Raw genomic sequence first — 14,392 nt, forward strand, 5'->3', positions numbered from 1 at the left:
ATTAGCACTCTTTTAAAGAATTTTCAGGCATGGTTTGACAATTAAAATTTTCTAGAAACTATCCCTATTAGGAAGTTTGCATGAAGTTTCATGCAAAAAGGGGCTGTAGACAAAGGAACTTTGTCAGCATACTACCACAAATGTAGATTTCATGCCTGCTGACCAGTGTGCCCAGAAACATTCTTGGGCAATCCTAATTTACTGCTGCAGACATAGCCACAGAATCCAGAGTGAACGCAAAGATCTGAACTGTGGAGAGGTAAGATTTCTTTGTATTTATAGTGAGGTCTTGGGAACAGAAATATAAGGAAGTTATCATCCCTTCTGCATAGTTCTCTTCCACCGTTCAGTCATTGAATTGGAGATAGAGATATGACAACCATATGATGCTTTTTGAAAAGCATGGAAAGTGCTTCCATGTTGTTGATCAAAAATCTTAGAACCATGGATGTCTGAGTGATGACTCTGAATGACATAAACAGAAAGTCCATGTTCAAAATCTTAAAGTATATCACAGGGTTTTGAGGACTAATGTAATGTGTACTCCTTTTATGTGGTAACACTGTCAAATTTGTACCTACAATGATTCAACTATTTCTGTTGTATCTTTTATTTATAACTAATAGCTGTGACATTTTTATATGTTGCAGTTTTTGTTTCAGGAAATAAATCCAATTCCTTTATTTATTTATTTATTTTATTTTTTTTACATTGCAGATTGCTCTAAAGTTCACAAATGAACCTCCTCAGGGTGTACGTGCCGGTTTAAAAAGAACATTTTCTGGAATTAATCAGGATCTGTTAGATGTTAGCAATTTGCCTATGTGGAAACCTTTACTTTATACTGTAGCTTTTCTGCACTCTACTGTTCAGGTATTTCTTATAAGGTTTGCAAATAAAGGTGTGATTTAGGGATTCACTTTAACAAGTTTTCTCTATGGAAAATGTGCATTCTGATATTTATTGTAGCAGCATGTCGCAGGGCTAGACCTTTGATTTCTGTCATCTGTATTTTGAGATAATTTATTCTCTTAATTGTCTTTTAAATTTTATGCAATTTTCATACTATGGGCATTTAGAATAAGGATTTTTCTTATCTAATTTTAGCTATCCAAAAGTTAGTCATCTAAGTGAATAAGCTCTCTCTGTAGGTCATAGAAATAGATAAGCACCCAAAGCAGCAAATCAGCTTATCTGCCTTTGGTGGCTGTCTATAAAAATGTGAATAACTTTCTGGATATATATCACTTTTTTCAGTCCATTGATTTTAAAGGCAGTTCATAGGCCTAGCTTAGGTTAGCTCTCTACCTTCTAGATGCCTAACATTAAATAAAATTCTCTTACTGTCTTGTTTTTATCTTATTTTTTTGTGACATTTTCTACACTAATATGAATGTGAGCACAATGGTGTGCGTATTTAGTATGTTAAAGATATATAAGTTTTGAGATCACAATAAATACCAAATGTCTGAGCATTCTGAATATACCTTATTTTAAGCAAAGATCTCAAAACAGATTTAAACAGTATTTAATCCTAAGACTCTATTTAGCTGCCTGTTTTTTTCAGTGCAGCAAAGACTGAAAGAGAATGGCCTTTTGTAAGAGGATCCCTATTAAGATACAATATACTGCATTATTTTCTTCTTTCTACCTTTTACAAACACCGAGAATGTTGTTCTGTGTATCATCTCCTAATTATAGTGTTTTTGTGGAAGGAGAAGTTTATTCAATCATCAATACTTTCAAAAAATATTATAGCTATTCTTCTGCTCTGAAAATTTATTTTGGATTTGGATTGTTAATCAGTAAGCAATATATACATCGTCCTGACTTAAGCTGACCAATTCCTAATATCCTTTGGTGACAAGATTGCTATGGTAAATAGAGCTTACGAAGTTATTCAGAGAATTTGGCAGAAAATTGTTATACCTTTCTGCACGGTATTATTAGCTAAAGCTGTCTCATTTGCTTATAAACAGTACTTGATTTAGGAAAATCAAGGTCTTTTTTTATTTCTTTCCCATTCTAGTTCTTTTTCAAATATTGTAATTAAATGCTACTTAACAATAGTATTGACTGTAAGTCATTGTTGACCTGGTTATTTAAAATCTAATAAATATGCTATCACTCTAGTTAATTTTAGAATATTAGTATTACACTGTTTATTCATTTAATAAATGTCAGCACTATTCATCAATTTAATTCTTAACTTAATGGAGTAATTTTTTCTACATTCTGAAAAAATTCACTGAGTGAGGTAACTCGTGTGATTATAAATAAATTGACAAATCTAGTAGCATTGGTTGTTCAAAATGTCTTTGAGCTGCAGATTACATTCACATTCTTTTATAGTCAACTTTTTCTGTTGCTACTAGCATTATAATTTTGAATTCAAATATGTACATAATGACAAATGCAGTGGTGGCAGCTTTAGTAAAGTAAATAAAGTTTTGAATTTTGAAAGACATATTAAAACTATACAGTGAATCAATGAAAACAAAAAGGGCAACCTAGAAACCTTTCTAGCTGAGCTGAGCATTAATAGATGAATTTGAACACTATCATTAGTAGAAAATATATATAGAAAAAAAAAGACAGTAGAGAAGATAAAATTGTTGAATGTGCTGAAAATGCAGAGATTCAGTGTTTTCTTTAGTTAATTACTTAGTATAAAAATCTTAGCATAAAAATTACATAGTATAAAAAACCCACATAGACATAAGACATTTCAAACCTATGACTTATATATTGATTAGTAAAAGTAATTTACATTGAAAGTAAATAAATTACTCTGTTGCTTTTTCTATAAATTTTTAGTGCTAAGATGTAACTCAATATCATGAATATCATGTTGTTTATTACTGATAGTTGTTTCCTAGGCTCTTTCTTCAGTTCAATTTTTTATTCCAATTGAACTTTGATAATGAAACTAATGATACATTAATGATACATTGTTTCATAAACATATTTGCTTTGAAATATATTCCTAAGGAACGACGAAAGTTTGGGCCTTTGGGTTGGAACATTCCCTATGAATTTAACTCAGCAGACTTTACAGCCAGCATTCAGTTTATACAAAATCACCTAGATGAATGTGACATCAAGAAGGTGAATACTACACTTTGCATAAATCTTATTTAATTGCTTTATACAGCCTCTGTAATTATTTTTCTTACTGTTTCTGTTCATCTCCATTCTTTCAGCACAGCTAGGAATGATCAAAATTTCTTTTTTTTTTTTTTGTATCATCCATGTTAAAACAAATGTAATAGTTAAGAACTTCAGAATCTGATCTTGTGTTTTCATTACTATATCCAAAATAACAGTAAGTCCATACAAGATCTGTTTTGGAAAGGGAGCTGAAGTATTCACAGATTTTAACAAAGCCACTCCAACTTCTCTGTGGCTGACAATTGAGCTTCTACTGTTTCACAGGAATAGTGTAGAAGAATAGCCATCTCTTGCAAAGTAGCACTTTGATGATAAAGTAACATAAGAAACTGGTGGGAGGGTATGCATGTATGGAAAGGAGGAACAGAGAAGAAGAAAAGTAGCAGCTGAGAGTGATTTCACATCACACGAGAAATAGTGGGATATATTTCCTATAGCAGGATCAAGCCCAACTCTAGTTTAAAATTTCAGAGCTGAACTCAGGAAATACATTAGAAATCAAGGTTTGTGTCTTCTTCCAAATATAATCTTTTCATTTTATATTTTAGAGCCTGATGAACTCCAGATGATATCCAAATTACAGATGATATCCAAATCACTACTACTTACATGTTGTAACTACAGTCTTTTATTTACTTTACTTGCATCCAGGGAATATCATGGAGCACAGTACGCTACATGATTGGAGAAGTGCAATATGGAGGCCGAGTCACAGACGACTTTGATAAGCGTCTTCTTAATTGCTTTGCAAGGGTGAGAGACCTTGAAAATACAGCTATTTGTCATTTTTATTGGTAGTTGCAATACAGAAATCAGAAGACTGTCTTTCTGCTGAATACACGCTTCTTCACCAGCCTATAAGACCCTTCAGAGTAAAATGAATTTTTCAAAACATCATTCATTGCCAATGAAATTCTTCCCCTTGATTTCTCTTTAGTGTGTAGCAGAAATTATTAAAAAGACATAACTAGAACTCAGAAGACGTAACATGATTTACTCACGTATTCAAGTAAAGATGGATGTAGCAGCTAAAGCAAGAACAGTTATTCTTCAAAACTGAGATTAAAAACTCTAAATGATAAAGTAATTTCATGCTTTCTTCTCTGGATTTCATGCAGGTGTGGTTTAATGAAAAGATGTTTGACAGCACTTTCTGTTTTTACACTGGATATAAAATTCCCGTGTGTAAAACCCTGGGCCAGTATTTCGAATACATCCAGTCACTCCCTGCCATGGATAGCCCAAAGGTCTTTGGTCTGCATCCTAATGCGGATATTACGTAAGTAGCTCTCAATACATTGAAACCAATGACTCTTTATTTTAGTATTTGGAAAAAAATCCCTCTGAAATATGTAAGTATATTTTTCATAGCAAATATTCGATCCATGTGAATTTCATTGTTGAGCTGGAAAAATTTATGTGCATGCACATGATTAAGAATGCAGTATCTTCAGCTGCATTTTATATGTTCTTTGAAAGTAGTCATTCTTATTACTTAATCATGGTTTTAGTGGTACGTATTTTTGTTTTTAAATATGAAAACATTATAAAACATTTATAATGCCTCATCATTCTTACATTCAGAAGCAGAAATTATATCTTCTGAGAAGAAAATTGACAGTAGGGTTTCTTCTATTTTTTCGATTTATAGTATTATAATTGCATTCACAGCTTATGTTGAAATGTGCAGTATCTGGTTTGTGTAGTCTTATGATACTGTCTCCAAAGCTAAGATACTGTAGGAGTTCACATGTGGAATAAACCTTGGTTTCCTGTCTTATATAATCATATATTACAAAGTAATTGGAGGAGATGGGTGTCAGATGAAGGTTGAAAAATAAAAGTGGCATGTAAAATTATGTTTTGAGTCAGAATAAATTTATGTTCTGAGTCAGACTAGGGCTGTATGTTCCTAACGTAGTTGATTCCATAGGGCAAAAGTAGGCAATGCCATAACTGCAATACCAACACATATGCTTTGTTTTCTTTCTTACTGCATCTCAGATTTGTGCCACTAGATAGCAGTACTTTTGTTATAATGGTATAATTCTCCTTTTGTTGAAGTACTGGCATGGTCTACTATCTTTTACCATCTTTTACCTTTTACCAACCCTTTTTTTTGTGTTGACTCAGAACATAAATTTACATTAGCACTGCCCATACTGTACTATGAAATAGAAGGTTTTAATCTCCGATGTTGTAAATCTAGCAGGTTTACCTTTAATCCTGAAATACCTCAAGGCAGAATGAATTTTCTAATTAATGAAGGGGGAGCTTGTAGAGTTATGCCTCCACCTTTTCCTTTTGCATTCCACTTTTAAGAAGTAACTAAACGAAGGAAATAATCTTCCTTTTTACAGAATCAGAATCCCTAGAAATCATATGATAAGTTGTTCTGCTGTCTCATTTTCTCAGAGGTTGAGAAGCAGCCTGCGGAACTCACTCTTTTTCTAATTCAGAGCTAAGCAGAAAGAAAAGATTATAACATGGGTAGACAGCAGATCACATTTTTTATGATCACACAAAGCCAAATGTTATTCACAATGTGTTTGGCTTGGTACAGGAAACAAAGGAAAACAATTCTTGTTGGGAGTTTCAAATTAAGCTGGTGGCACTGTATTATTTCTTTGCACTTTCAGTTTTTGTCTTCTACCAAATATACATTTTAACTATTAAAAACCCCTCTGTAATTTATAACATATATCTTGTCCTCTTAGATATCAAAGTAACACAGCAGCTGATGTTCTAGATACTATTACCAACATTCAGCCTAAAGAAAGTGGTGCAGGACCTGGAGAAACTCGTGAAGCTATTGTCTATCGTCTAGCTGAAGATATGCTAGAGAAACTTCCTCCAGATTATATACCTCATGAGGCAAGCTAATCACCTTTATCTCTATCACTGTGAATAGATATGAAGCTTTTTTTATTATTTATTTATTTTAAAACAAGACATCTAGCACTGATGGTGGAGATATGTCTGGAGACTGTTCGTGCCACAGCTGTATGTGAAAATACAAAAAAAAAAAATCAGTCTTGTGATGGCAGTCTCCTGGGCCTTCTGGGTGAAATCTTACTCTATCACAATCATGAATAATCAGGTAATATCAGACAAAAATACAAATAAAAATATAAACTACAACAGTTTGAAGGCGGAAAATTTTATGTGAATAATTCAAATTACAAGTCTACAATTTGCTTATCTCAAGCAAAGTTAGTTAAGCTGTTATATATGAGAACGGTATTTCAGCATATCATATTTAACTAAATTCATTGTTCTGGGATCCTATATTTTAGGTAAAAGCTCGTTTAATTAAAATGGGACACCTCAACTCGATGAATATTTTTCTTCGGCAAGAAATTGACCGAATGCAAAAAGTGATCACAATACTCCGCAACAGTTTGAGTGATCTTAAGCTAGCCATAGAAGGGACTATTATTATGAGTGAGGCAAGTATCAAGTTATTTACTATGTATTGCATATTTTATTTTAAACTATTACCTTGATGTATTTAGGTCATTTATTATAATTTCACTCCTTCAGAATTTGAGAGATGCATTGGATAATATGTATGATGCTCGAATTCCTCAAATATGGAAAAGAGTATCTTGGGATTCTTCAACACTTGGCTTCTGGTTTACTGAACTTTTGGAAAGAAATACCCAATTCTCCACTTGGATATTTGAAGGCAGACCAAATGTGTTTTGGATGACTGGATTCTTTAATCCACAAGGTAGGGTACTAAAAGGACTTGAGTAATAATTTATTGTATTTTATCATAACTTAATGGTTTTTACTACATATCTAATTTAATGTTAAACCTGGAAAAAAAAAAGTTTTCATCACTGTCAGAATATGTTATAGAAGCCAAAATGATAAATGGGTTCAAAAAAGAGATTAGACAAAGTCATAGGAAAATGGTCTGATGGTAGATATAAACATGATTGTCCAAACTTAACCTTCAAACTGGGAGGTCCCAAAGCTCCAAATTGCCAGAATCTAGAAGAACACAGAAGGGAAAGGATTTGTGTGCCATTTTGCCTGCTCTAATAATATTTCATTAAGCATCCTCCTTTGTCTAGAGGCAGAGACAGGATGCTTGTATAGATGGTCTTCTGGGCTAACCCATAAACAAAGTTTTTATATTACAAGAAGAAAAACTATAGTTAATAAATGAAGTGCCTTATCTTGTTGGCATATAGTAGCAAACGATGATATGGCTTCTAATGAAAATACAATTTTCCTGCTTTTCCTGTGACTTCAAACTGTTTTTCCAATTCCAAACTACAAGTTGCGAGCATGGAAGAGCATCGTGGTGTTTATATACTGTACAATAACAACATGCAACTATACCAGAATTATCTCTTTCACAGAGAATCATCAACCTGTCATTTTCACAGTGTCTTTGTTTAATGAAAAATCTGTTCAAATTCTTTGAAGGTATACTGCAAAGTACAAGTAAACATGATCTATCATCTGTTATAGCTTGATATATTTATTGTTTTATTGGGAGGAAGAAAAATTATAACCATCTCCATTGTTAATAAAGAATGCTACCTTATTAGATGTATGTTTGTAGAAGAATCTCATTTAGCCTACGCAGCTACCCATACAAATTCTCATGGGAAACTTTTCCCATGTAACAGATATGATTTTATATATATATATATATATATATATATTTATTTATTTATTTATTTATTAGGATTAATCTCTGAAATCCTTGACTATTTTATGAGTTATCTTCACTTTGGAGTGTTTCTATTCTATATCTTTCCTATGACTAGCACTGTAAAAGTACTAATATTCAAGCAACTCTTATTTTTCTCTCAGAAACATTTGAGGTGCCTGGAGGGCATCTGAATTATTGTTAAAAGATGGTTTCAAGGCACTAGTCAAAACATCATTCCATTTGTATCATATATAACGTAGCTGGTAATGGTACTGATCTCCAGTGGTCCAGGAGCACCACTCATAGTGCTATAAAAGATGATGCAAGAGATTATTTTGATCAAAGAAAATATTTAACCTAAGAGCAAACAAATCTGAAACACGAATAGTCTTGAACTTGACAATTGCTTAAACTTCAGTGATCTGAAAAACTAGTTCTGTAAATGGAGAAAGTAGTCCACTAAGCATAAAAGGTGCAGGATAGGATGAGGGGGGTGTGTGTGTGTGTGTGTGTAAATATACTTACTGTGTTAATAATAATGCTCACCGGGAAATTCTGAGTAAATCAAATCACAAAGTTTACAAATTGACTAGTGTGAGGCAATTCAGCAAATGGACTACCTTGTGCTGCCATTGCAGGTAAATCTAGGCTGATTGCACTGGTGAATCAAGATCTAAATCTACCATGGTATTGGCAAATACATTAAAATGTTAAATTTAATATATTTGCGCTGATAAAATATATTTTATCAGTTTATTGGAAAAATCTCTCTATATAGTATTATGAAGTATCACTAATAATTGTATTTAAAATCTGTTGTGATGTTTTAGCAAGTATCAGCTTTTGTCTTCTATAAATTACAATTATTAGGAGAGAGCAGATGTTTCTAGTGATGCAATATTCCATTAGATAATCATGGCACTTGAACAGGCTTATAAATGATCATTTTTCATATATTAGTATAGATATTATTAATTTTAGTGAAATTTAGAAGCCTAGATCAAACTGTTTTATTTGTATAAGAATATATAGCAGTTGAAGAAATGAATACATGTTCATTTCACATACTACATTAATGATGTTTACAACACATGAATATCAGTTGTGACACAGCTGCTACTTGACTTTATCCTAATTAGCATGTTAAACCACCTCTTACATCTGGAAATGCTCTCTTCCACTGCATGACCCTGTCTTTTCATGATTTCCCTCCTGGCTTGTCAGTATTTCATTCGGTGGTTTCTTCCCTATGTATATACTCATCAGCCCACAAAACGCTGGTCTTCCTTTCCTTTATGCACAATCAAGGAGGAACTGATGACATTTCATCTTTAAGTCTTTATAATAATCACTCTCAAGTATGCAGTTCTCTGTTGTTAACTTTTTTCCCTTTCCCTCAGTCTCTGACAACTCCTAGTGCTACTTCATCCAGTAGCATAAAATAGCAGCTTTTTTTTTTGTAGCTGCATTGTCATCTTCTGAGACACTTGTAACAAATACCTCAACACCCAAAGTTCCTTGCTGCCCATTTATGTCATCTTGTGCTTATACTATTCAGTCCTTCACCTCTCAAACCTTTTTCATCACAAAACTCTGTAAAGTCTATTCAAAACAATACACTGAAAATCACTTTACTGCTTATGCCATCTTCTACCTTCATTTCTGCCAAAGACTACCTTTTCTTCACTTCTTAAAAAACAAAAAAACAAAACAAAAAAAAACTTCTTTATAAACCCAGCCTTGTTTAAATTCCCTAAGCATATTCATTTTTATTATCACTTCGGACACACCTTCTTTGAACACACCATCATTGAAATTTTGCATCAGTAAAGTTTATCATCCTACTTCTTCTATAAAAAAAAGCCTTTTTCCTAAGTTGCTTTTGCATAAATATCAGCTCACGTAATTAATACCTCACCTGCCTTCAGCTTCTTTCTTGAAGCACAGATCTACTATGTATCCTGTAGTTGATTGCGTAATAATATATAAGCCAGTATCCTGAGAAAACTTTTAAGCCACTTAATTGTTCAGTTAACAAAAAAATATATTTGATGTGTCATTTAAAAAAATATTTCTCAGTTCAATGCCTTCTATGGGGCCAAAATAGGAACAAGAAAGTAGCAAAGCAAAGTTTGTTATCGTTAGTCAAGGCATGGGGTGTCATGAGAACTCTGAATATCTGCCTAGTAACGTTGAGTGCAGAACTATGCAGATAATGAGCAAGATTTTTATTTTTTCATCATGGGAGTATATACTGAATCTGTGGCTTAATTTTTCAAGGATTCCTGACAGCAATGAGACAAGAAGCAACTCGAGCACATAAAGGCTGGGCTTTAGATACAGTTACTATACATAATGAAGTGCTAAAGCAAAACAAAGAAGAAATCACAGCACCTCCTTCTGTATGTATGACATGCAAAGATATTTTAGTATTCATTTCAGTATTTAATTTGTCATTTGGTCATTTGGGATTGCTAGAGAAAAAAGTCACTATTGTCTTCAGCTCATTTTTTTTTACTCAGCTTAGAAGGTAATTATATAAATTTTGTTTTGTATTTATAAAATTATTTTAAGAACCATTTCTAATCTTCATCCATGGAAAAATATACATGGATTTACTGAATATATAATAAACTTTATATCAAATTACGTAATGTATAGGCTTTATTAAACAAGTTTTATAGTCATGAAGAGTAGCATTACCTTCTGAAAAAGATCGATATAATTTTACAGGTTGGAAAGATCCAACATCAGATACTTTATTGTAAAAGTTATATTAATTTTAATGGCTTAAGCCAGCTAATCATTTTACAAAGCAGATGTTTTCTTTTGTGTGACATATCTGCTTACTCTCCCTACAGGAAGGAGTATACATTTATGGGCTATACTTGGAAGGAGCAGGCTGGGACAGAAGAAATAGTAAACTCATTGAGTCTACACCAAAGATTCTTTTTGTTCAGCTGCCCGTGGTACATATATTTGCAATTAATACAACTGGTCCTAAGGATCCCAAGCTTTACGTTTGTCCTGTTTACAAGAAGCCCAGCAGAACAGATCTGAACTACATTACAGTGATCTATTTGAGAACAGTAGTATCTCCAGACCATTGGATATTGAGGGGAGTGGCTCTCCTATGTGACATCAAGTAAACTGTTTTTCATACCGTAACAGAAACAAAACATACAGCATATGTAGCCAGTTATATGTGTAATTCTGCTTTTTTATTTCATGGCCATTAGTCATTATATTAAAAGTTTCAGCATTGGTTTATGTTTGTGGTTTTTTTTTTCCTTTTTGATAGTTCTAAAATAAGTAAGTTAAGTGATTGTAATCTTTGATGTTTCCATCATATTACTTAAAAAAAATAACTGGCTTAAATAATACAAAATGTAAAATAAGACATTGTTAAACTTCAATAGAGAAAATCTTAGCTTCTTTGAATCTTCTTATACACAGTTTTTAGCTTGCATTTCAAGAAAATATAATGACAACAGAAGACAGTGTAAGGCATAATAAAATTTAGCTTCTCCCAGATACAAGTCCTTAAGTATTTCTGGATTGAGCATGGCACACAGATGATTTTCTCTGACTCATGTTTTTTGTTTGGGATTTTTCAGAGTTCACTTGTTTTCGTTAACCTATATAGATTATGCAAAACTACACCAAGAATGTTCATCTCTGCAATATCTCACACAAACCAGGAAGATCTGTCCAATTTAGCAGTGTGGGAATATAGTTATAGAAATAGAACAGTACCAACTATTTAATTTGATGCCTTTGTAATTAGAACAGTGAAACAGTTTATATACAACTGCTTTCCTGCATTTCATCTTAGCTCTTAAACATAGGCTTGAAATCCTTAGAGTGGCTATCACAACATTATTTCCTGATAGACATGAATTTTCCATACATGATTAGTATTAAATTAATTCTGTGCACATAATTGTAAATAAGATAAGCACTCTACACTCTCTCTCTAATAATCTGTATCAAATATGTTCCTCCTTCAGTTACGTCTATTTGGCAACATAATTTTTTCACTAACACACCATCACAGAGGTATGTTCTTCCTTTTGCAGTTTAGGAGCGATCAAAAGCATCTGCTGTGAAAAAGTGCAGCTACTGTTACTTGTTGAAGGCCTTGGGCATCCAGTGGGGTGATAAAAGGCTCTTTCTTGAGATGGAACTCAATTGCTTGCTGTTGGAAGGACATCCTCTTGCAGAAAGTTAGTGGGATATAGGCTATTAAAATACACAGATACAAAATGATTATCAGAATAGTAAAAATGAAGATCTCCAGATGAATTTAAGAAGCTTCTTCTCCCTCTCTCATCTGTAGACTCTAGATCCAAATATAACAATGAGATAAAGTGTTAGGTCACAAATACACAGAGATAGAGATAGAAAGATACAAGTTGTAACATTAAACTACATCTGTACAGAGAATAAACTATAATAATAAAAAGACTATGCAACTACAAGATATTCAAATCATAACAAAAATAAAAGCTAGTACTTGTGGTGAGTTGAACCTTACCCATAGCTCATACCCACCCAGTTGTTCACTCAATTCTCCTGCCCTAGCAGGACGGTTGAAAGAACTGGAAGAGCAGAAGAAAAAAAAATACCCCATGGGTTGAAATAATGAGAGTTTAATAAGTGAAGTACATCTTCTACACAATCAAAGCAAAATAAGGAATTTGTTTACTGCTTCCCATCATCAGGCAGATGTTCATCCACTTCCTGGAAAACAGGGCCTCAGCATGCATTCCATTACTTGGGAAGACAGATAATGTAACCATAAATATCCTTGCTCCTTCTCCTTTCCCTGAGCTTTCAGTGTTGACCTTAACAAGGCTATGGAATATTCCTTTGGTTGATTTGTCCCAGTTTTTTTCTGTCCAACCCTTTTGCATACCCTACTCACTCAGGGACAGAGCAGAATAAAGAAAACCTCAATGCAACTCAAGCAGGATTCAGCAACAGCCAAAACACTGGTATGTTATTAACACCATTCTATTCACAGTCAAAACCACAGCACCATACAGCTACTGTGAAGAAAATTATTTCCATCCCAGTACAGCATTCTACCCCAAAATCTTGGTAACAACCTCTTTACACCAGCTCATTTATTAATATTTGGAAATATGTCTTAAATGGCAACAGACTGGGTGTTGGGGGGAAAGAAAAATTCTTGTTTGGAGTACAAAACATCTTAGTTCACATCAAAATGAAAAAGCACAACTTACTTTATTAATTTCTAAAGTTTCTTTCCTGGTCTGCCCTTTCAGCTTCATTACAGCAGGGACACTATGTGCAACAATGTGAACATTGCCAAAGGTGGAAGGTGTGCATTGCCTCATTTATAATAGTCTACATGGGAAAATATCAGGGAACATGTAAGCTAATAATGTGCTGTTTTGTAACTTACACTGAAGAGGGTTTCATTCTCCAACCTGTATAATATCAAGAACAGAGATGAATAATATATTGTTGATCTCTATTTCATATATTACATCATATTTTTGACAGCATCTGCTTCTTCTGTTTGTCAGAGTCCATTCACCCTTGCCCATCTTTTGTGAGACTGTCTGGGGCTTTGTTTAATCATGTTGTTCTATTCCCTTAATAACATACATTAGTTCAATGCTTCCAGTTTACTCCCAGCAAAACGTTCTTTACAATCAATGTTTATTTCCATATAGCTTTTCAGCTAGTTTGTGGAAATAATGTTTTGCAATAGTAACAGTCTACTGTCATTTAGAAGACTCCCTTTTTAATCTCTGAATGCAAGAGATATTTCTGTCCTCATATGCGGGAGAGTAAATACTTACACTTTACTTGGTTACAACCAGCTCTTCAAACTGCTAACAAGGTACAATTATTTGATTCTTTCTCTCCTAAGCCTCACTCATTCATCACAAGTCATTTCTCCTAGTTGACATAATCTATAAGAGCTCAAGGCCTCAGTGGAAGACCCTTCACTCCCAGGAATGCTTTATACATCCAGAACAGATAACAAGCATTCAATTTCATAAATTAACCTGGACATGTTTTTTCTCTAGTTACTGAACAAGTTGCTTTTTTTTTTTTTTTTTTTTTAAATGGACAATTGGTATTCAGGATACTCCTATTCAAGATGTGAGACAGTATACCAGTGATTGTATTGACAAAGACAAGAATGCCATATCAGCAAAACACAAATACTTAACAGATAACGTAAACAACAACAACTCTCTGAAAGCAAGGGCTTACCTCATAAATGTGTTTGAGAATTTGTAGCAGAATTAATTCCAGAGTTATTTTAGAGTGTGCATCCACAGTCTGTCAGATTCCTTCCTTGATCACTGGAACTGTCTCCCAGGAAGATTTTCCTATCCATTTCCTCCAATTTTCAGAGGCAAGTTTAAGCAAGTGAGACAACATAAGGCACACACTCCTACTGTCTTAGACTGGAAACATTAATGGGGGTTCTTTGATCTGCTAAGTATGTCAAGATGATCACCTTGCACGCGAGTGAGCATTCTTCAGTGATGATTCACAAAAAGT

At 33.4% G+C, this 14,392-nt stretch overlaps 1 protein-coding gene across 1 annotated transcript in view; it reads left to right on the forward strand.

The window, feature by feature from the left end:
- LOC140002139 (dynein axonemal heavy chain 8-like) overlaps window positions 1-11,113 on the forward strand; it is a 135,855-nt gene extending 124,742 nt beyond the window's left edge. The window contains exons 86-94 of the mRNA XM_072035706.1: window positions 718-873; window positions 2,992-3,108; window positions 3,823-3,924; window positions 4,290-4,450; window positions 5,889-6,045; window positions 6,468-6,620; window positions 6,715-6,904; window positions 10,124-10,245; window positions 10,705-11,113. Of these exons, the coding sequence (XP_071891807.1) occupies window positions 718-873; window positions 2,992-3,108; window positions 3,823-3,924; window positions 4,290-4,450; window positions 5,889-6,045; window positions 6,468-6,620; window positions 6,715-6,904; window positions 10,124-10,245; window positions 10,705-10,992 (1,446 nt within the window). The 3' untranslated portion in view covers window positions 10,993-11,113. The remainder of the gene's footprint in view (window positions 1-717; window positions 874-2,991; window positions 3,109-3,822; window positions 3,925-4,289; window positions 4,451-5,888; window positions 6,046-6,467; window positions 6,621-6,714; window positions 6,905-10,123; window positions 10,246-10,704) is intronic.
- Window positions 11,114-14,392: the final 3,279 nt, after the last annotated feature.

This window comes from Anas platyrhynchos, chromosome 3, assembly GCF_047663525.1.
Source record: "Anas platyrhynchos isolate ZD024472 breed Pekin duck chromosome 3, IASCAAS_PekinDuck_T2T, whole genome shotgun sequence".
In the NCBI taxonomy this organism is placed as follows: Eukaryota; Metazoa; Chordata; class Aves; order Anseriformes; family Anatidae; genus Anas; species Anas platyrhynchos.